Below are 24,684 nucleotides of genomic sequence, written 5' to 3'. Positions count from 1 at the left end.
TAATGTTCATTATCTATCAATACCACTGAAACTAAAAATCAGTATTATTGTGTGACCAATACCTTTATACCAGTATCAACCACTGTGTTTAGTTTTTGAGAACAAGTTGAAATGCACTGAATGCCTCAGCAAAACAGCAGTGCCACATATTAAAAAAGTTAATAAAAATACATTTATTTTTATTAAATGACTAAAAATAAACAGCATAAAAAGCAACAGGAAGAAAAATCTGCAACTGGCAAAATGAATTAATAAAATAAAAAAAGAGGCATACTGGGCTGACATCCAATCAGCTACTTGTTACTATGTAGTTTATGCAATTATTATATACCGCTTGCTGTTGTTTACAGGCTCTCTATAGACCTCTAAAGTCGTGCGTCATTGTGTAATCAGCATCATGCCTAGTTTAGAAACTCCAGACTTAAGCAGACTTTCCCTATGAGAAAAATGAATGGCATTTTGCAAAAAAATCTCTTCTGTCGTGCCCTATAGTAAACAGAAAATGTCCCAAAGCTGTTTTGTCCTGTATACATTTCCCCCCAAGTCCCACCAGATGCTCCTAATTACAAATTTGTTCAGCATATAATGCCACATATGTGCTACACGCAAGCTACCACTCTTGCACACTTAATTGATGATGCATGAAAATAACTTAACCATCACACTTGACAAGGCTTGGGGTATTCAACTGTGGTTGCCAGTCTTATGATGTCAGCTCAGCGGTGTTAGTTTTCATGTTGCAATAACTGTATTTCGACTTCTTAACAACCTCATAATTCAGGGGATCCAGTGACATTTGAGGGAAAAATGTCTGTATGGCAAAATGTATATTTGGAACACTTTTGTTTTAACACAGGCCACAATAGAGCTGATATTCAATTTTCTCCCAGAGAAATCCAGCTTAGACTAAGAGTTCCTAACATGGGCATGACTACATAAAGACTTCAGAGGTCTATTACTGGTATAAGTCTTTTTATGATACTTGTAGTTGTTCACTGTTCTAGAAGTACTGACGATACCCTTGATAAGCTCAGAAAAGTGTACTGCGGTGTAATTTATTACAATAATGATAACATATCATTGTACTGCATACCCCTAGTATAGATGATAAACAGCTCAGCAATGGTGAAGAGACACACCTTTGGCATCGGACATCCCTTTCCTTCCCTTCATCACAGGTAGGTGTTTGTTTATCTGACTGGCTCTTCAAATAGCCACAAGAGAGACTACAGTCATGTTCCTTCATGCTATTTATGATAGACTGGTTCAGTGATTTCCTTAATCCACCCAAACAAATGTCTGCTGTGGGAAATACCAACCAAACAGACATCTCTGCATGCACGCAATGACCCTGTTCACCTCACCTTCCTGTTTATATAGTCCTGTTACATAATTGATGCCTACTATTGTTATATCTATATGGCATAACCATGAGCTGGATTCTTCTTTCCTTGGTATGTCGCACAAAGAACAAGTAGGTGTACATGAAAATCTACACCAGGTTAAAAAAAAGTCTAAAAAGAAAAACATGATGGGTCTCTCCTGGCAAGTCAAACCCTGCAGGAACCACACAATCGTCCTGACAAAACCTGAAGCACATTCAAGTCTGCTGTAGGTCTTCTTGACTCATGAGCGAAGAACAAAAAACGAGCTCTTCCACATTTTTCCAAATTATTTACCATACTCTCCAAAACTTCCCAGGCAGCTTCAGAGCACTAAAAGGCACAAGAGGCAATGAGAGCTACAGGGCAAAAGAAATGGATCATGGCTTCAGCCATGAGCCAAAATGAAAAGGGATCCATGCTCAAGCCTGAGGGAAGCCCCTGTGGAGTGCTCAAAAGGGGCCAAAGCAAGGGGCTCCCAAAGTATGGGATTCCTGTCACCACCAAAAGTCTTTGCAACAACAAAGCATAAAAAATAGGTTAGGTGGCACTTACAGAAGAGGCCACAGGAAACACACTGGTGAGGTTTCCATTAACAAACCTCTGGGCGTCTTAGAAGAGGCTGTGCTCATTATGACTGTTTATAAAGAGTGTATGCACACTTTATATCTAAAACTAACACAACAATTAAAGAGTTACCTCTATACTGATACCAGGAACAGTATCAGGCCAGTATATGTATGCGTAATGCAGAAATCTGTACTCATCTCCAGGCAAGCACCATAATCATTTCCAAAAAGCTTGACAGACTGATATTAGCAAGAACATGTAATGATAAAAATGCTAACTCTGAAATCTATTCCAAACATTAGATTAGGTACGTATCTATTTACTATAGTTTCAAGGCTCCCAAAACTACTGTGCTTGTAATTATTGTTTTTTTACACTTAATATCTCGTAGTAGGCCAATTTTGTCAGTCTGCCTTAACTTCTAGTCCCTTTAAGCCTCCATTTCTGGTGATGTGAGGTCTAACTCACTCACAGAAACATACAGCAGGCCTGCATCTGCAACCTGCATTAGCTACAGCAAACTAGACCACACCTCATCTTCAGGCTATAGATGGGCTCCATGCATTACATTCTTCCACACTGGCTGACTCTGCACGCCCTCGGTCAGATAAAACGGGTTTAAGGTAAAATACACAGAACACTTTTAGTTACCACAGAAAGCACTACATGGGCGGTTCTCATGAACTTACACAGGCTACACAGACAGGCACTCCCAGCAGAGTGAATGCTTTCTGTAAAGCTGCTCCTAGCCAAAACAGTTTTCTCTCCCGGAAGCACTCACCTTCCAACCGTCTGGTTGGCGAGCTGTTTCATACGGTTGAACTGCTTCTTCATCTCGACGCTTTTTCGCGCGGTGTCCAACTTTCAGAAGTTTCGAGGCCCCCTGTAAAATCCCTCATGCCGCTGCCATTGTGGCCCACTGCACCGTGTCGAGCTTCCAGTCCGAGCTGCTCTCTCCCTCGACGCTCATTCCCCGGACCGAGTCCACGAGCTGAGAAGAGGCTAAAGTGGCTGCAACGAAAGCTCTCCTCTCGGTTTTTCTCTACTCCATTCCTCTCAGGCCCTCTAACAGTGCTTGAAGAATGGTGCTTGAAGTAGGAAGTGCTGCTCCCTTCCCTGCTGTAAGTGAGCTGCTGCTGTGTGGTGGGCAGGGCCACAACGACACCTTTCTCAAGCGGAACTGTTACACTAATTCACAAACTTTGCACTGTTAGATATACACTATAAAACATGCTGCAATTCAACAGAGGTTTACAGTACAATACAGTGTAATCCTATTGCTAATGTGCTTTCTTAAGTTTACTGTATTGTTTAAAAGTAAAATTGGAAAGCTAAAGCTAAATTTGCAAAAATGATGGTGCCCATGGCCTCAGTCTTGGCAGTCTATGACGGAATCATTCCTTATAACTTCAGTGTAAATGTCTTGAATATGCAGATATATGTAAATGTGTTGTATTTCCTGACATAAATAATGCACTGAATAATATGTCCTAACATTTCTACAAAAGTAAAATGGAAAAGCTAAGCACGTTATTTAAAATGATACAAATTCACTGCAAAAAATTCAAGATTGAGTGGTTTCTTGTATTCTGTTTTTTTCATGAGATTCAAATATAACCTTTGTGTGGTTTTATGTACCAAACAGTCATAATCCATCTTCCCACATCTCTTTATTCCTTAGAATTAAGCAGACTGTTTTTAACACTGTGGCTTTATGACTAATTAGCTAAATGGGCTCTGTTCTGATTGGCTGTCCTGTATTGTGCCTGACTCAGAAATAAGTTTGGGCAGAAACATTGCTTATAACTTCAGTGTGAATAGGCAGAGCTAAACTAGGTGGAATAGGTGTATATATGTAATATAAACATGTTGTTTTTCTTGACAGGCTGTTTTTGCAGCTTAATTTCCATATATAAACCATATAGGCATGGGGTTATCACAATGAAAAAAAGTTGCTGAATTTTTCATTGGAAATGCATTTACATTGGTTCTACATAAATAAAGTACGTTACATCAACTTAAATTGATTAAGTACTTACACATAGTAATTCTTTTGATGTAACATGTTTCATTTATGTTAAGCCACTGTACACATTTGAATCAAGTAAATATAAAGCAACCTTTAAGCAACCTATTTTTCAGTGTGGTATGGTTAGAAACTGGAAAATTTCTATGATGTGGGTCTTGTGTATATAAAGTTTAAGCGCATTAGGTATAATAGTGGCACAATAACCATGAAGTAAATTAGTATGGCTTTGCTGGTTTACACATAAGAGACGGAAGCAGTAAACTTTTTTTTGTGGCCAGCGTTATAGTTTCTATATTTGTACAGTGTAGCCCCCAAAGGTCTAGTCAGTGTTGCATGGGCTTCCTATGTAGCCCAGAGTGCACTGCTTGCACCAAAGTACCTCACACTAGTGAGTAAATATCACTTGTATTTGTGTGCAGTAAAATACTGTTAACTGACTTGACCTTTACAGCAATAACAAGAATTTGATATAATTTCAATTAAATGTCTAGTTTACTGTGGTTTTACATTTTCTGTACTTTTTAGCTGTCTAAATATCTAGTGTTACTGTAGACATATAGTTAGTCATTCAAAATCTGTAAAATTACAGTGAAGTATCATACAGTTTAGTATTGTATATTATCAATACTTTACTGGCAACTAAGCTGCCAATAACCTACTGCACAATCCATGGCAATGTTTTGCCTAGTAATACTGCATAATTGAATGTGACTTACAACGTTGTACAATACCTGTATGACATCATATTAAGAGGGGTTTGTAATCCAACGGAAGAAAAATAATAAATGTGAATCTCAAATGGCCTCATACTCTCTAGTGCACTCCACAGGTTTCAAGTAGAAATGGAACCGCATGTACTGATATGGTACAATGTTTTATGTTGTGTAATGTTTCAGGCCCTGAAAGTTACTTTTTAAATGTAAAACAGTGAAGCCAGAGTAAAGTCTTTAATTGTATGGTGTTATGGCCAAAAAGTGCACATATATCTAATAGAGACCCATTTGGGTTTCATCCACTGAGGAAACATATTGTGTCATTGTGTCTGGACTCCATCACAGTTTCTTTTCCCTTCCAAATGTTTAGACTGTAAAACTAGAAGAGTTATCAAACCTGTAGCTCATTTCTCAGAGCTATAAATCATACCTCTAACACATCTGGTGCATTTTCTGCTTGCAGATTGCAGTTCATGGTTCTGTTACACTTTTGGCTTGAAAAGGAAGACATAAGGTCGAGAAGATCTGAAAACTGAACTGGGCAAAGAATAGAGCCAAGATTGAGTATCAAAGTCTCTTGCATAGACTTTTATTTGAGTACATTATCCTGATTTCTCTAGTTTAAGTGTGTCTGTGGGGAATATGATCAACCTTGTATGTTCAGGAAATATGATGTGTGTTTCAGGTAGTGTTTGTGGACATTTGGGGAAAAAAATTAAATGCTTGATATTTTGCATATTCAAAATATTCTACACTACATTTAGTGTGTGCTGCTCACGCATGACATGCAAATAAACCACAGTACAAATGTTCTCACTGCATAATAAATAGAATGTAGTTTGCTGCCACCTGGTGGCCGTTTTCGTTCCTTCAGACTTGTGAGAGGATCTGAGGACAAAAGCATTAGAGCGGGGGTGTCCAATCTTATCCGCAAAGGGCTGGTGTGGCTGTAGGTTTTCACTCCAACAAAGCAGAAGCACACATGATCAGTTGAGACTGAGACTGACTGATTCAACAAGTGGAAGCAGGTGTGCTCTGTTTTGTTTGGGATGAAAACCTGCACCCACACTGGCCCTTTGCGGATAAGGTTGGACACCCCTGCATTAGAGCAATACGATACTTTGTGGCACTGTTTCATTGTGTCTAATTTTGAAAAGCTTGATGCATTTGAGCAATTCAAGTTGCCTAACTTGAATGAACTTTTAGAACAAGGCTTCCTTTGGTTGCTTCCAGTTTCCATTTGTGCCTCTCGTGGCAGAACCTTGAACCTGAAGGTCACTTAACCTTGAGGAGTTTTGCAATCTGCCCTTAAATCTTTTCAACCATCCTGAGTTAACCATTAATACGTAGGTTTTCCTGGCAGTTGAATTAAAGAGGTTTCTCAATGTTTTTGTAAAGCTCTTTGAACAAGACACATGTTCACTCAGACAAGAAAGCTACACTATTAGAAATAAAGGTTCTTGGCTTGGAGGTGTGGCCATAAGAATCTTTAATTGATGTAGAGCCCTTATATTATGCAGATGTTTCTTATATTCTAAAAAGGTTCATCACCCTCACACATCTCTTTCACAAATACCCTTAAAGAACCATCCATTGAAAGTTTCTTTAAGGAAGCAAAAGTGGTTCTTTTATAGTTTTGCTCTAAAAAGCCCTTTTTAGTTCCATTTGGCATGTTTATGTTTAAGAGTGTATCTTATAAAACAGTAAGTACTCGAATGACCTGTGATCATCCATAAAGGTTAATTTCATTAGGCAAGACATCCGCTGCATGTCCAAAAGTTTGTAGACACCTGCTCATCCAATGCTTCTTCTAAAATCAAGGGTAATAGGGAGTTTGTCTCCTTTACTGCAGCCACAGCCTCTGCTCTTCTGGAAAGGATTTAAACAAGATGCTGGAACATTGCTGTGAGGATTTGATTGCATTCAGCCACAACAGCGTTAGTGAGGTCAGAGACCGATGTTAAATCATTAGTTCTGGATCACAAACGCCACTCCAGCTCATCCCAGAGGTACTGGATGGTGCACTATCACTTCGGTGAACACAGTTCCACTTCTCCACAATGCCGAGGAGCTTTGTTTTTTATTATTCAACCTTCACGAAAATGACCTCTTTAAGAAAGAACATGAAAATTTAAACAATTTGTAGAAGTACAGTCATACATTATTGAAAAGGCCATAGTGAACTGACATCCAATCATCCAACTACTTGCAGTCTATACAGTAACTGCTAACACTTTATTTTAAGGAACATATGCTTATTCAATAAAGCCCAAATTAGACACTTGTATATTGTTTATTCACTGTGCAGTAAGCTTTATTCATTACAGCATTTTATTTTTGTTTGCCAAAAACATACAAACTGGGTGTATTTTAAGTTTCAACCCATTTTAACAAGCACAGATAGATTGAACTCCTATATGGAAGAGTTTTCAATATAATTACTTTGTATGTGAATACAACTTTGAATTTAACATATTGGGTGGAAAAAAAAAACAAAATGTGACCTGTGGAAAATGTATGCAACATTATATGTTTTATTTATTTATATATATATATATATATATATATATATATATATATATATATATATATATATATATACATACACTAGGGGTGAAATATTATATTTTGTTATAATGTTGATTTTCACAAAGGCAGTATCAATTTTTGATTAACAGTTATTTGTGGCAGACAGCGGTTCATTTTGATAGCATTTCATATGTGTTTTTTATACTATGACAGTTTTCTTAAAATTAGATTTTAAAAAATCACCCTTGCCTTGCTTACAGTATCGCAATATATCACTATATATTAAATTGTAACCTGTGTATCATGACAATTTCCATATATTAAACACTAATAATATGTGAATTTAGATGATAAGTTCATTCTAACCATTGCCCTCCCATTGTGTACTAATACAGTTCATAATGATTAAAGCTTTGTGCACAGTGCTATGCATAGTGGGCAAACCATTTAGAAGGGCCTAGCTTAATTGAATGAGGAACAACATCTTAAATATGTATTCCCTTAAAAAGTGTTACCAAAGCACTACTACTACTAGTACACTGATTTTTGTTGTTTATGTAATGATGTAAGCAGTATTGTAGAAGCAGTGACAATACGCATAATATGCTCAGAAATCATGCTATGACATCATTTATCGTGGTGACGATAACATATCACCATAATGCTCATCCCTATTTCAGCTGTCTGTTCACAGGTTTACAAGAACATTCAACTGACAGAAAGAAGCAGTCATTCAAAGTTATTCCTGATTAAACCAAGATTAGCGGTGCTAAGGTTATACATCATACTCCAAATATTACACACAACCAGAAAGTTTAAGCAAACAGTCGGAAAATCAAACAGTCTCCTTCCAAAAGCAAATCCACATGATTAGCCAAAGCCTGCAGTCGTACATCCACTATTCTGTTTGTTCAAAGTTAATACGTAATATGGATTGATAATGCTACAAATGACATATGCAAGATCTGATAAGTGTTAAATATGGCAAATAAGTTTAGCAAAGATATCTTATCCAGGTCTAATGATAACAAAAGTCAGCACCCCCCCCAAAAAAAGTACACCTGAGTACATGTTAAAAGCATACATACACAGAAACATCCATTATTTCAGAAATGTGGGTCATGTCGTTGTTTGAGCAGTAAATTGGGGGAGGGAGGGGGGTCTTCAGAGCAGAGAGAATCGTGCCGTCTCTCAGAAATACAGCATCAAAACATTGCTGTTTTATAAAAAGTTCAAACACCTTTTCCTTCAACAGCAGTCTTTAATCACCTTCTGTTACTCACCTATGTTGTTTCATCCACAGCCTTCTGTTTGTGTGATGAATAAATCCAGCGGTAATAAAGGCCATTCAGGGCTACAAACAAGAGTGCAAATGCATTAAGAATGTATAAGACTTCACCAATGCTCTTCTGTGGATGTTATTTCAAATAGCTTGCTATGTAATCATTATTGTGTGCAGAAACAGATTTATAGAACTGCACTTGATTAACTCTGTGCTGCAGCCATACTGGCCAACTTTGGTCATTCTTGGTAAGTATTTATATCTGACTTGCATGTCAGTATTAATTATTGTTATAATTAGATATTTGGATCACATTGTGCCTAGTTTTGTTATGAAATTCCATATTAATTTACTTTTTCATCATAATACAGGTAGACAAAATAACTGGAACACAACAATATATGTCAAGTTAAAAATCTCTTAATATAAACTGCATTTAGAACGTTTTCATTTCACACTACATTACAGTTATTGACACATCTGCATTTAATATAGTCTGCACGGTCTCTTTGCCAATGTAATATCAATGAATCTTCTCTTATAATGCCTGATGATATTGGAGCATGCAGAGCACAGAATCTGAGACCAGAATCTCTCCTGGGTCCTCTCTTTTGGACTTTCCTCCTCAGGTCACCTCACAGGTTTTCAGTGGAGTTTAGGTCAGGGGACTGGGATGAACATGTCAAAAGCTTGACTCTGGGGTTATTCAACCATTTCTGTGTGGATTTGAATGTAGGGTTTGGATCACGGCCCAGCTGGAAGATCCAACAGCAGCCCAGTTGTAGCATTTTGACAGAGATGGACAGATGTTCATTAAAAATTTAATGGCACTTCATGAAGTCTGTAATGCCATGTATCTTAGCAATGTTCCAGGACCTTGGTGCAAAAAAGCCCCAAAAGATCACAGATCCTCCACTATACTCAACGGTGGACATGAGGTTCTTTTCTCTATGATCATTCTTCTTTTTATGCCAAACCCACCTTAAATATTTGTTGTAAAAAAGCTCTATTTTTGTTTCATCTGACCATAGAACATGATTCTAGTCAAAGTTCCAATAGTGCACAGCCAGCACCAGGCACTTATATTTGTGGTTAAATGGAATAAAAGGCTTTCTTCTGGCATGTCTTCCAAATAGGTTGTTGGCATGGAGGTGGCATGTAATTGTAGTTTTGGGCACTCCATAATGCTACCATCCTCTGCAAATCTCCAACTGCAATCCTTGGACAAATGTTTGCCTCCACAGTTCTGGTTGTTTTAACCCCTTAAATGACCAGGGCCCACCTGACCAAAGTTTTATTGCGCACTGCTATAACCCAAGAATAGCTTGGCTCGTTTGCATTGAAGTCCTTGTTGTTATTGAATAATCAGCCTTATATAATAAGCCTGGGATTTAAAGGGGTTATAATTTATTGCTCTAACAGTGGATATGACCATTTTGTGTAGGATTTTTTATAGATATTTCCTGATTTATGGAATTCAACACGTTTGTCTCATTTCATTTATGTATTCTCTTTCCCTGCTGATGAACGACTAAAGCTGGGCCTTCATTACGTGATTTTTAGCCCGATCTTAACCTCAATTTGCCCCTTCCAACAAATTTCCACAATTGATTTTCCAGGTCAGAAGCCGGATCCAAAGTGATTCTTCTGGCCGATTTTTATTCGTCAGCATGATCAAAGACCTTCTTTTTCTTCCCTTGGGTAGTGGCCATGTGCTTTTTAGTCATGTGCTCATGCTTTTGTTTTGTTTCCTTTGTTCTGTCCTGTTCCTCACCTTCCCTATTAGGATTCTCACCTGTTTGTAGTCCCTGTCTTCTCCCTCTCCCTGGTGTTCCCTATTGTCTGTAGCCTATGTCAAGCTCTTAGTTTCAGTTCATAGTTGTCTTGAGTTATGTTTGTTATATGCTCTCTTTGCCATGCAACTGTTTTTAACCAAGGAGTTTACCAATAACTATGTTATAAATATATTTGTATTTAACAACTGCTATGGTTTTGTTGACTATGCAACGTTTATATTTGGTATATGTTGTCATGATGGCCTTGAATGCTTCCATATCAAAGTGCTTATTGAAAGTGCTTTCTTTTATAGCTAACACATACTGCTAATTGCTATTGAATCTAACATGACTCAGCTGCAAAGCTGCCTTTGTAAGTGTGATTTATTAACTTTAACTTCAGGCTTATTGTTTAGTTATTAACCTTGAGTCTTATTTTGCACCACAACTGCTTTGAAGTATTTGGCAACTATTACATAACTAACTAACATGTTACGTAGTTATAAAAATGTGAACCTATATACAGTCAAATGTTTGGGCACCCCTAGTCAAATGACATTTTGTTGATTTTCTAAGTGAAAATAGGTTAACATCCTCTAGAGAGAACACACTTCAACACATTTTAATGCATAATTACTGTTTGTTTGCTGAATTTAACATATTGAGAAAAAAATGTGGCCTTTGCAAAAAAAAGCATATTTTATAGTTTATGTTTTATGTCTTAAACTCAGCAAATAAATAGAAATTGTGCTCTAAAATTAGCAGAAAAATATATAAATGTGGTCTCTGTAGAGGATGTGTTAACTTATTTTCACTCAGAAAATCAACTAAACATGTCATTTTTTGTTCAAATTGCAAACAACTGCATGGGTTCTTTGAAGTTTAATGGTTTAAGTCCACATTTTCATGTGGTGTTTCTGTTATTTTGTCCACCCCAGTATTATTTAACAGCAAGATGTGTACATTTATTATGCATTTTACTCTGATAGATGACTTAACAGGACTAAAAATCTACAAACCAATCAGCATGAACCCCAGCATAGAAGATGGTTCCTCCCTCTCTCCTCCTCCTTTCTAACATTTTATCAGGCCTGTGTGGCCCTGCTTATCTGCACTGCAAACTCCATCCCTCTACAGCCACCATGAACACACCCGACACAAAGCCCATATCCAAGACAGAGCTATGGATGTGGAACTCACGTAGCCTGTCCATCACAGAGTCAGTGGAGGAGGAGACCAAGGTCCACCGGGCAGTCAGTGTGTTCCAGCTCTACGTCCAGCCCTGGCTGGCCGAGCTGGTGGGCTCAACACTTTTCATCTTCACCGGCTGCATGTCTGTCATAGAGAATCCACTGGACACTGGGAGCCTGCAGCCTGCTCTAGCACACGGCCTGGCCTTGGGCATTGTCATTGCGTTGTTTGGAGAGATCAGGTATGGCATGAGATTGGCTTAAATACTTCTAAGGTGAGATGTGAGTGTTAGGGTGCATGCTATTGACTTTTAATGATATCCACCAAATTACTGATCACTGATGTTTATCATTGATTTTTCACTCAGTTCTTATTAGGAAAACAGAAGAGGACTGTATTCATTTCAAAATTAATATTGCATGACTCACCTCAGATTTAGGTTACATTTGCAAAGATTAGTATCAATATAAAGATTTGTATCAACTGTTGTAACAAAACCTCATACTTTCAAAAAGTATATATAGGAAAAGGAAATATTGGGCCTCATTTACCAACCATTCTTAAAGCATTTCTTCCTAAAAACCACTCATGCAGTTTAATGAAAATTCTGACATTTACTAACGTTTTCTTATTTGGGATTTGTTCTTGGGTAAAAACAGAATCTACACGCACTGAAGAGCACAAAAGTGCGAACAATTCTGTGGTTTAAGGACACGTTACTGACGCAGACTCTTAGGACCTTTCTCAAGAACAAATTTAAGAAAAAACTTAGGGGGATATTGGTGAATGAGGCCCAATGTTCTAAAGTTCAGTGTGTATTAGTGTAACAAAATGTTATTTCAAGTAATTTTAAAACATTTCTGTTGATCCATTCATCATAAAATGAAACATATGAACAAAAACTAAATAAATTAATTAAAAAATAAAGGTTTACAACAGAGACAAGCATTGCAAAAGACTTACGTAAGCCAAATTGCTTAAAACCAATTATCTTGTTACTGCATTTTTGCCTATAAAAACACATTTTAACTTTAAAATAAACACAAATAAACTTTAAATCAGTAAAAAGTAAGAAGAATTTCTTGTTTTTAAAAAAAGTAGTTGATGTCTTTTGAGCTGTTTAGAGGTCTGGTTCCAGCCATCACATGGATTTGACAAATACCATGTGATTTAATTTAATGAAGGACTGATTAGATTAACTAGGTATTGCATGATAACTACAAATACTCTTGCTTTCACTAAGGATAACCAAGCAAATAAAGGGATACTGCCCAAATAAATCATATATGACATAAAATATAAAACCTTTTGCACAGGCCACATTTTCTGTTTAATTGTTTTCTGATATGGTAAACAGCAATTGTGCGTTATCTACACTCATTATGTACACTTATTGTCCATTTTATCAGCTCCACCTACCATAGAGGTAGGTTCTACAGTAGCACTGCAATTACAGATTGTAGTCCATCTGTTTCTCTGCATACTGTTTTAGCCCTGCATACTGTTTTAGACCTGTTATTTAATGGTCAGGACCACCACCGGACAACCACAGAGCAGGTATTATTTGGGTGGTGGATCATTCTCAGCACTGCAGTGACACTGACGTGGTGGTGGTATGTTAGTGTGTGTTCTGCTGGTACGAGTAGATCAGACACAGCAGTGCTGATGGAGTTTTGCTCATGAGCATGTGTCCACTCACTGTCCACTCTATTAGACACTCCTACCTTGTAGATGTAAAGCCAGACACTATGTGTTGCTGCACAGTTTGTGTTGGTCATCCTCTAGTCCTTCATCAGTGGCCACAAGATGCTGCCCACAGAACACTGCTGGCTGGATATTTTTGGTTGGTGGACTATTCTCAGTCCAGCAGTGACACTGAGGTGTTTAAAAACTCCAGTATCACTGCTGTGTCTGATCCACTTATACCGGCACAACACATGCTAACACACCACCATCATGTCAGTGTCGCTGCTGTGCTGAAAATGAACTACCACCTAAATAATGCCTGCTCTGTGTTGGTACTGTAGGGGTCCTGACCACTGAAGAACAAGTTAAAAGGGGGCTAACACATGCTAACACACCACCATCATGTCAGTGTCGTAGAGAATGCAGAGACACTGCACTGCAGTCTGTATTTGTAGAACTACGAGTGCACCTATATGATAAGTGGAGCTGATAAAATGGACAATAAGTGCAGAAACAAGAAGGTGGTTTAATGTTATGGCTGACTGGTGTATATGTGTGCATATGCAGGTATATATGTGTTTATATATTCTGTTAACTGCTGTCCCACGTTCCAAGAAAAGAAATGACATTATAACTTATACAAAGTTCTCCCCTTTAGTGGAGGCCACTTCAACCCTGCTGTGTCTGTGTCTGTCTGCCTCATTGGGGGTCTCAATGTCATCCTGCTGTTGCCTTATATAACAGCACAACTATGTGGAGGACTCATCGGAGCAAGTCTGGCCAAAGTGGGTAGCGTCGTTTTTATTATTTAGCTGGCTTTGTAACTCACAAAAGCTGAAATGTCAAAACACATTACATTACCACAGCAGACACTTTATCTCAGAGCGTCTCGGCTTATCTGTATTTTATCACATATTTGTTCGTCCTGTGCACACACACACTGTGCGGCATGTTATCACGTTAGATAGGAAACTGAGGAGATTGTGGAACTACAGACAGATTTTACAGAGATTTTGACCATTTTGTGCAAAAATACAGATATAACTTCTGTTCTGCTTTAAGTGGTAACAGGACTAAATGTAGTAATGTCACCTTTAATACTTTCTCTTCTCTCAGGTTATTTCTCCTCCCAGCAATTACTTTAACACATCCGGTGGTGCGTTTAACACAGTGAAAGACAGAGATCAGGTCGGTCCCGCTATTGTAGCTGAGGTGGTGATGACGCTGTTCCTGACCATGTCGGTGTGTATGGGGGCAGTGAACGGCAAGACACGTACCTTACTGGCCCCATTCTGCATTGGACTGACCATTACAGCTGATGTCCTAGCAGGGTAAGTGTGAGATGATTACACATATACTATGCCTAGCTAACTAAGCAGATAGATAGATAGATAGATAGATAGATAGATAGATAGATAGATAGATAGATAGACAGACACAGTGCCAGTGTAACTATGATTATATAGCCTACAAGCACATTAAAACATAGTAAACTAAAGCATTATTCAGAGATACACTGTCTAACTGCCTGATTGTAGGCCTGGCTCTCCGACTACTTGATTTATTTATGCAGTGATTAACTTCCTTGAGTTCCACTGAGCTTTGTTTGGGGTCAGTTCACCTTGTAGGATGTTTGTTCTTACGTCTGTTCCTGTTGTCAGCTCTGATGTCTCTCCTGACCTACACAGTTGTTGATAGTTTGACTTTTTTTTAGTGTTTTGGCAAAGCAGCCACATGACTTAAATCTGATGGTGGCAGCACCATAAAATTACAGTGTAATGCACCGCTGTGTTAACAAAGTTAGCTAAAGCTTAAGAGCCTTTCTACTATAAATAGACCTGCGGTTTAATTTATGGAAAGATAATTTAGTCAGCACAATTAACCAATACAGTCATAAAGCACAAACTTAACACTGAGAACTGATGATTTAGGCAAGATGGAAATTTGAACACTTTTTCCATCAAGAGCCAAAGAAAACATGTGAGCCTCGTACATCAAAAGACTGTCATGAATTTTACATCAATAGACTTAAAACAAAGCATAGGTGTTACAGTAAATATTCAGGAAGGGCAGAGAAACTAAAACAACTGCAAGCGAAATGAGTCTTACTTCTTATCAGAGCAAATTCAGTAGTTCAGTAATTATTAAGCCTTTAAGGTGGAACAAAAATGGCTATTTGTGCTGTTTAATCTGCTCTTCTTGTTTAATGAAGTGATTTCTGAATGCAGTTGCTACATTTGTTCAATATGTAAAGAACATTATCTAACAAAACCAAAAGTGTATAGATTTGTATTTAGTTTGTCTCACAAATCATATTTATGAACAAGTAAACACTTGAAAATGAGTATAATTAACATAATAGACATGTTTTATTGTTACTCAAACAATTTAATAATATGTTATAAACACTTACCTATTCAAATAGCTCTGAGCAATCCAACAACAAAAGAAGCCTTGTGCATGTTTTACACAGTGATAGGAAACACAGTAGCTAAGAGAAATCTTAGATTCTATGCACTGATATTTTGAAATTGTAATATTTTAAATCATTTGAAAAAAATATTTCACGCCTCAGCTATTTTGACAAGGTACGATCTGGCCATCTTTGAAAAAAGTTTGGACACCCCTGCTATAAGCTTTTTTAGTTTTACATTTGGGCCAGATAATTTTATTCTAACCAAAAAATGAGCATACACTTTACTGAATATTGGTATAATCTATTATAATCAATTCAAACATTCTAAAATTGATGCCACTGAAGCGCCATCTTCGGAACAATGCATCATGATTTTTACACCTCACATATAGCGCCCCCTGCTGGACCCAAGGCACCTTAGCACTGCCAGTGTAACTTCATTTTCACCTATGTTGTTTCAGTTCTTTAAGATCATGACGTCTTTAAGATAAGATCATGTTTTTGAGACACTGAAGAGTGTTAAGCAAGTAATATTTGCCACTTTACAGTCCCATCAGTGGCTGTTCATTTACAGCATTTTTAAACACATAAACAAGTCATAAATTTGAGTTAATGTGTTTATTGTGTGGAAACGGCTAAGCAGCAGTGACTAAATGGTTTCTTCAGTCTCTAAAGCTGCTAAAATTCATCAGATTAACAATGAGCAGTTCAGTGCTAACTTCATTTTCTCCTTTATCTCTCACACCATCAGTGCACAGATGCCCAGCAGGCAAGCAGTCAGGAAATAGTTTCAGCAAGCTCAGTTAACACACTTAAAAATAAAGGTGACTAAAAACGTTCTTTGGACTGATACCATAGAAGAACTCGTTTCATTTCACCAAGATTGAGGTTTTCTCTTTAGGTTGCGGTTAAAGGTTAGGGTCAGAGTTAAAGACAGGTTTAGGGTCAGGGAAAAGTATATTGAACTAAACACGCACTTAGTTACTAAGTACTAAGACAAAGTAACCATCTATTAAGCGTCTACAGTGGACTTTTTTTAAATAAAGCGTTATCAAACATGTTTGTAAATAAGTTGTATGACTGTGAAGAATTTTATCTATGCTTTAAAAACCTCTTACATATACTCCTAAAAATAAAGGTGCCATAAAGCATTCCTTGTGTGATACCATAGAAGAACCACTTTTAGTTCTCTAAAGAACCTTTCAATGGATGGATCTTTAACCCCCTAAAATCTCAGGCTTGTTACATACTAAGGCTTATTATTCAGTAACAACAGGGACTTTAATGCAAACTGGCTGAGCTATTCTTAGGTAATAATAGTGTCTAATAAACCTTTGGGCCTGTCAGAAGGCCCTGGCCATTTAAGGGCATGAAGAACCTGTTGTAAATAATATATGTGAATGTGAAGAATCTTTCTGAAGTTCAAGGAACCTTCACCTAATGCAAAGGTTCTAGGAAGTGCCCTGAAATTGGTATAGAACTTTAACATTTTGTGTACATTTGAAAGGTTCTTTGTACTCATCTCTTTTTCAAACCTGGTTCCTTAGGGAACCAAAAGTGGTTCTTCCATGACAATGCTAAAACTTTTTTAGAGCGTGATGTAAAGGTTCTATTTCAATTAAAGGTTTTCCATCAAACTGAATGTGTAAGCCAAAAACAAGTTAGGAACCTTTATCTTCATTTTTAAGAATGTAGAACATTAACCACTAACTTTACTACAACAACTACAACTTTAGCCTCTATTATTTTCTCCAGTGTGAATGGACCACTAAGCATACCAAAATACAAGCTCTAAGGGGGCAAGCCTGTCAGCGAGTCTCTGACCATCGTTATTTTTCTGTACATTTCAGCTACAGCAGCTGCACTGGCCTCAGCAGAACAAATGGACAATGCTATCAGTGAGCAGTAGGCACGCACAGCTGATAGGGTCACAGCCCTCGGGGTACAAAGCTATCAGCGGGTGTAGGCCTGTGAGGCTGATAGAATCAAAGCCTTTTGTGCCAGGTGTTTGTGTGTTTGTATGTAGGTACAAAAGAACAACATGCCCATTTTAACCACAATGGTGATGAGTTAACTGTGACATGGCCATTTTTTCATGCACGAAATCAACCTGTTCCAGAATGACGTGGTGCTTTTCCCTTTGAAAGCTTTATCTGGGCTGTGGTGGAAGTATTGTTTTATTTGGATGTGATGGACTTGAGATAAAATATTTCTTTCAGGCAAGTCTGAACAAACTCTAACCCATTGCTGGAGATGTCAAATGCCAAGATCTCTAGTTTCCTATCACTGCAAGTCTATATTAATATATATATTTTTTTAAACAATTGTGCAATTGTGTGCAAAGCTTGTGCACCCCTGGCCAAATTATATATTTTTTCAGTTTAGAAGAGAAAAGTATTAAAAAATAACATTTTGTTGCAAATGTTAATGCACAGTTATATATATCAATGTTAATGCACAGTTATATATATATATATATATATATATATATATATATATATATATATATATATATATATATATGTATGTATATATGTATATATATATATAATTTAGGCAGCCCTGCTTTTTGAAGTAAGCAAAACCTTTGCAGCAAACTATTTAAAAAATAACATTAAAAAAACAACAGATCATTTTCTATATTTCATTACTGGATTATTTGTTTCTCCAGCCATTTTTTAAAAAAATAATAGCATTCAACAGATAAAAAGTAGACCAAAATAATCAAATAGAATCGTAGTATAATTTGAGATCCCACATTTCATGAAGAAATCCTGAAGATCCCTAAAGAAACTTTTCCACAATTCATTTTGTTCCCATTTAAATCATTTCCATAAGAATCATACTTTAATAGCATTGTCGTAAGGTCAGAGATGGACACTCCTAAAAGTCTGTCATTGCAATCCATAATACAAACGATGATCCAAGAACTGCTGCCAATATGTTGTTTCCACCATTATCATACTCCTGTACTTAACCAACACAATATCAGACTGCTATTATAATAGTAAATCTATATCTGTAAGGCAATAGATATGACTATCAGTGAAGCACAGGTGCACATATGTTAACGACGCATAGAGCCCATGAAGAACAAGAACACATAGCACAAGCACACAGATACACGCTCACCTACTCGCACACACTCGCGTCCAACTGTGGTATAAAATTTGACCTAATCAGTAACACTTATCCTAATGTATCTGCGTTGTTTAACAATGTTGCATAATAGAAATTTACCTGCATCGTGGTAGCTCCTTCTGCCTCTCCTATCTCTCTCACTGGTTAAACTGTGCATGACACGCTTTGCATTATTTGCCTGATATAGAAAAGATAAATTATTTGCACGCTACATGCTGGGCAAGCTTTCCAGAGTAAACTGGATTTTGCAAGAAAAATATGATAGGGAGCAATGCACTCACCCAAGAACAAGGGTTCATGTTAAAGGAATATATGACACATGCATATTTAATAAAGCAAAAGAGAAATGCAATTCAGTACATATTATATACCATTTTGTATATCATTGCACAGCAGTGTGCAGGAATTCAGCATGCAAAACAGCCCTCTTAGAAAATGTGCAATGGTGTAGCAGCTAATCTTCCATATGTTACAGCTTATATTTGAAAAGTAAATTGAGTGCTTAATGTAACTTTAGATGTACCTTAATGAATAATTGTTTAAAGGAATGTCATTACATTATGGAAAAACAGGAAAATATGCCTGTGGGATCCTCTACAGGTCAATAATGGTAGCAATTATTGAGAATGTTTTCACAAAACATCTATGTCAGATCCTCTTACAATAACAGAACATGTATTATTTGCTATCCAGTGTTGACCAGAGGAGGATTGCTCCCCCCTTTTGAGTCTTGGTTCCTTTCAAAGTTTCTTCTTCTTACTCTCAGGGAGTTTTTCCAAGCCAACGTCACCATTGGCTTAATAATGGGGGCTCGGACCTGGATTTTTTTTCTGTAAAGCTGCTTTGTGACAACTTCTGTTGTAAAAAGTGTTATATAAATAAACTTTAACTTGCCTTGACGTGTACAATTTCATAAAAAAATACAATAGCAGAATATGACTCTGGTTGTTCTAGCAGGGTAGACACAACAATTATTCACAGAATTTATCACTTATATTCAAACTTCTCAAAATAAATATTTTGTATTACGAAGTGAGCATAGCTTGCTATATATCTCTGTGGCTAATCTAGCAAACAGTAAGGGCATTCTGATTGAAAAACCCTTCTTCTTCTTCTTCTTCCCCTGCAAATGGCCACTTGGGTAATGCACATGAATCAAAGTGGGAGAGGGCATGCTTAAAAAAAAAGTGTCAAAACAGGCTCAGAGAGAGCAAGTCCCTCTCACTCACTGGTCATCTGATGCAACAGCTGACACAACAGAGTTGGCAGTTAATGTTCTCCTTCAAGCGTGTTGAGCTGTCCAATGCAGCAGTGTGAAAAGATGCTGTGGCTGGCTTCATGTGTCTCAAAGGCAGCATGTGCTAGCCTTCACCCTCCTAGTTGGATGTGTTGTATAATAGAGGAGACCTACTTGGTGGGTGGAAATGGGCACAAGTAAATTAGGGAGGAAATTGGGTTTAAAAAAGGGGTTAACTTATGGTAGAAAAAATTGGATAAGCTTCATCACATATCAATGCAACTAATTGTATCATAACTGTCAGGGATACCTTTGCATTGAGTAATGATGCTAATGCACAAATAATGTGTTAGTATGTGATCCAAAGAAAAACAAGTATGTCTGATTTTTTGAAATGTGATGTTTTTTCACATTTTTTAATCTGCATTTGAACAAGCAGCTGCCCTTTTCATCGTGTGAAAATAACATGATGAATGAATCAACAGAAGTGCTCCAAAGTTGCTTGGAAGAAAATCTTTTTACATTAACTTACATTGAAAGTAAAGAGTATTTTTGCCTTCTATTGTAAAGCTGCCATTTTGGAGATACTTGTTTTTTCTTTGAAGAGAGACAAAGTAAAGTTAGAGTTGTTCTAAACCCATTCTACAGTCTTTACTATGAGATTTACATAGTCAAGCATGATGGACAACCCTGATAGCTTTTGTGTTCAAATTGTCTTATAGTTGTTTTATAGTTTTGAAAAGAAACTATCTGAAACCTCTGCTTCTTATTCTACCATCTTTGGTCTTACAATAGCTAGGTGATACTTATCTTACACCACCAATTTGCTGTATTTATAAAGAGGCCGAGCTATTAAAAATCAAACACAAGATCAGAATATCTCAATAGTTATATAATGTAATAGATTATGTAATTAACATGTAATTAATGATAAGATTAGAGTGACTCATAAAAAATCCATCTCAGCCAATTAAATTCAGCTTGGAGTCCAATCATTTGCTCTTTAAATTTACCCGCCGTTTATACTGACCCGCCACTGTTTAGTGTTACACCCACATAGCACACAGGTGCACTGAGATTTACACACCCATATAGCATTCATACATCCACAGCGCTGCACTCTGTACATATACACTTGTATATACAATATGATATAATGAAATTCCAATGGGATGTGAAGGGTGAGAAATAATAAGCAGCACTAACTATCTCACATTTCTGTCTCACATAAGTCAAGCAGCCTTGATCTGTCTCTCTTCGTCTAATCATCGTTGTACTATCTGAAAGTCTGGGGGAAATACTGATATGATATGCTTGTCTCAGGGTAGGGTAGAGGAACCTCACTATGGTATGTGCTTTATAAGAACTTTGGTCACATTGTTAGAATCGTTTAAGTTTAGTGTTCTGGCTGTTGAGCCAAGTGCACATGAAAGAAGGTTGGCATCAACTTTTAATTGGGATGCTTTGCATAAATACATGCGGTTGATTGAATCATTTGTGTGAGCGTGTTTAACTTAAGCCAGGTTAGTTTTACCATTATAATACAGGCCTAGGATAAAACATACAGTACTGTGCAAAATTCAGAGATTAATGACAATAATTTGATAATATTGATCATTTATAGTAAGTATTGGATAAGACTATCCATATCATTTCCAGTAAATTATTCAGTTTTCAGAATCAGGAAAAAAACAGAAAACATATTTAACAGAAAATTTCACAGAACAACTAAACGTAACATAATTTTTTCAGTATTTAGTGTGTCCATCATTTACCATTTACCAATGACAATGGTATTTCACTATAAGAAATCATATTTCTTAGGTCTTATTCAACTCTAGGAACGAGGCTTATACTGTTTAACTATACTGTATAGTTAAAGTTAAAACACATATCAGACATTCTAAACTAAACATATATGTTACCAATGTTAGTTGTACTATTATGACCAATTTATACGATTATTAATTGGTACAAATTAAATGAAGAACTGTAATGCTTATAAAGGTAACTGATATTGTTCTGATTGTGCTCATTTTTGTCCTTCAGAGGAGCGATCTCTGGAGCCTGTATGAACCCGGCCCGTGCATTTGGGCCAGCAGCAGTGGCTCATTACTGGACCTATCACTGGATCTACTGGGTTGGGCCAATGGCTGGAGCACTGCTCACTGGAACTCTCATTAGGTACTTATTCAGCCGTGTATTTATTTACATGAAGTCCATATTCAAGTATTAAAGGGCCCATAATATACATTTTACTTGTCTTTTTTATAGATTTTTATATATGGACTGTATGGACTTGAGTGACCAGTATGTTTTGAAACTTCAGCAGTGTTTACATACTACATCAAACCTTTGATTTTCCATGATATGGGCCCTTTGAAATGACTGTATTACCATTTTGTTATTCATTTGTTTGATTCATTTGGTTTTATATTCAGCATGTCTTCGTTACTGGATTTAACGCTGTGTTGCTTTTCTGTGTCCAGATTGATGCTTGGTGATGAGAAGATTAGACTGCTGCTGAAGTGACCTGCTGATGATGGAGAGGTCAAAGAGTAAAACTTAATATGTGAATAGTATTGGCATTTTATCATTGCCAAATGGTCAATCATTCATTTCAGTTTTTTATATATTCTCATGACTGTTGCAGAATGTATTGTGTAACAGTGACATACAGCACCTGTCAAAATTTTATTGTTTAAAATTTATCATCAACAATATAAATTTCATTTCATTTCAATATAATTTTTTTACGTCATGTAATCTTTTAGAACGCTTAAAGAAAATATTACAATACACAGAGCAAAACAAAAACTTATCAAAGCAGTGTAAAAGAAAATTAATAGATGAAGATTCAACAAAGTAGCCACCCTTTGCTGTAACAGCTTTGCAAAGGCTGGCCTATTGTTCTTCTGTAGTCCGTTGCACAAGTCTGAGGTCTTTTCAGCTTTTCATCTTGCTGAAGATTGAGGGATTACCCAGCAATTTGAAATCCTGATGGAACTGCCTCTGAAGTCTGCTATTATTGCAATGTTGGTTGAGGTTTCATGGATTTAGGAAAAACATTGATCAGAACCCTCCATAACCTTCTATACCTGTATCCGCCTCCATGTTTGTTTGTACACACCCACCCATTCTTTCAGCATTCAATCTGACTATAAAAGGTTTTGACTTTTGGTACTGAGTTCCACTCATCAGCTGCTCCTGTTATGACTTGTGATGAAAAGTTAGTGCATGTGTTCTCTGATTCTGACCTGACTCACCTTGTTTGAAGAACGTCTGAGTGGCAGTTTCTTCAGATCATTTGGTGACCTTGGCTAGGGGAGTTTGTGGTGGCAAGACACACTTAAATATACTTATCATTCCTTAAACAAACTAAAGATTGTCTTCTTTGCTTAAAGGTGCAGTGTGTATGATTTAGGGGGATCTATCTAGTATACAAAACCATGTTTTCATTAGTGTATGATCACCTGAAATTATGAACCATTGTGTTTTTGTTAGCTTAGAATGAGCCCTTAATATCTGCTTAGGAAACGGATTCTGTTCCAGAGGCCGCCTTGTTATGTCACCATATTTCTAAAGTAGCCCAGAACGGACGAACCAAACACTGGCTCTAGAGAGTGCCTTTCGTGTTTTTATATTGAAGTGGCAGCTTGAATTTTGTGGTGTTATAACACCGGTTGGAAGACGCAGAAAGAAGAAGAATCATTGCTGCCAGTGCTGGCTAACCATATTGTGTCATGAGAAGTTTGAGAATCCAAATTTTGACAAATGAAAGGTCATACTTATTATTTAGCACAAGAAAAGGCAAGAAATTGTGAATTCTTGTTGTTTAAGAAGTGAAAACATGACAGCCACCATGAGTTGGAAACGGAGGGATATTCAGTTGGTTGCAACCTCACCGCTACATGCCGCTAAAACTCAGCTCAATTTTCTTCTTCTTTACATTCAAGAATAACAAACTTGCACCAGTCATATCTATATTTATAGCTAGCCTGTACCCTCACCTGTCATATAGCTGATCACAGCACTGTGTAATGTCATTAAACTCGAATATGGGTGAAGATGTCAAATTTTATTAAAACATGTAAATATTAAAAATGATCTGCTTATATAGGCACATATCATATAATGAAGATTAAATGTTTAATAGCTTAAAATGTAGACAATCAAACTGGTGTACTGGATGCATCTGAGTTTGAGAGTATAATGCCTCTTATGCTTGCCAACAGTGTAATGTTTAATCCTGGAATTTATACAATATATTTTTTAACAGTTTTCTTGGGTGTGGGATGAATAACTACAGCAGCTCTATTGAGAAGTGCTGTCTTCAAAAGTTCATGATTATATTATATGATTATGTAAATTATATGTAATGAATTTATTTTCAAGGCATCTTTTTATATTATTCATTTTTCTGTGTTCAATAAACATCAACTTCTTATTCTTAAAAGTCCCTGACTAGTCTTTTTTTGCTTTTTTTTGTACACTGTTACAAAAGATGGTTCTTCAAGGGTTCTTTAGTAAAGACAATGGTTCTACATAGAACCATGAACACTCAAAGAACTATTTGCATGTTTAAATGGTTCTTTGCATGGTGAAATGGTTCTAAAGATTGATAGAAAATGTGCTGCATATGGTTCTTTATTCAATCTTTTTGAAAATTGTTCTATATAGAACCAAAAAGAGTTCTGCTATTATGCTATCCTGCTACAATGTCAAGCTTGTAA

At 36.8% G+C, this 24,684-nt stretch overlaps 2 protein-coding genes across 5 annotated transcripts in view; one reads left to right on the top strand and one right to left on the bottom strand.

The window, feature by feature from the left end:
* arhgap17b (Rho GTPase activating protein 17b) overlaps positions 1-3,071 on the bottom strand; it is a 46,164-nt gene extending 43,093 nt beyond the window's left edge. For all 3 annotated transcript variants that reach the window (XM_036590355.1, XM_036590358.1, XM_036590357.1), the window contains exon 1: positions 2,734-3,071. In XM_036590355.1, coding sequence (XP_036446248.1) covers positions 2,734-2,786 — 53 coding nt within the window. In that variant the 5' untranslated portion in view covers positions 2,787-3,071. The remainder of the gene's footprint in view (positions 1-2,733) is intronic.
* LOC118821649 (aquaporin-8-like) lies at positions 1,069-23,010 on the top strand. 2 transcript variants are annotated; one of them, XM_036590359.1, is made up of 5 exons: positions 11,373-11,712; positions 13,816-13,942; positions 14,274-14,488; positions 22,001-22,135; positions 22,441-23,010. In XM_036590359.1, the coding sequence occupies exons 1-5, from the start codon at positions 11,423-11,425 to the stop codon at positions 22,481-22,483; spliced, it is 810 nt and encodes a 269-aa protein (XP_036446252.1). In that variant the 5' UTR covers positions 11,373-11,422; the 3' UTR covers positions 22,484-23,010. The 2 variants fall into 2 exon arrangements, with proteins under 2 accessions (XP_036446253.1, XP_036446252.1); XM_036590360.1 differs by lacking the exons at positions 22,001-22,135; positions 22,441-23,010 and adding an exon at positions 1,069-1,178 and having other exon boundaries at positions 11,270-11,712; positions 14,274-14,492.
* The last annotated feature ends 1,674 nt before the right edge of the window (positions 23,011-24,684 follow it).

The sequence above is a fragment of the Colossoma macropomum genome, unplaced genomic scaffold (genome assembly GCF_904425465.1).
Source record: "Colossoma macropomum unplaced genomic scaffold, Colossoma_macropomum, whole genome shotgun sequence".
Taxonomy (NCBI): Eukaryota; Metazoa; Chordata; class Actinopteri; order Characiformes; family Serrasalmidae; genus Colossoma; species Colossoma macropomum.
Note: the sequence above shows the minus strand (reverse complement) of the source record. Positions and strands in the feature narration are given on the sequence as shown.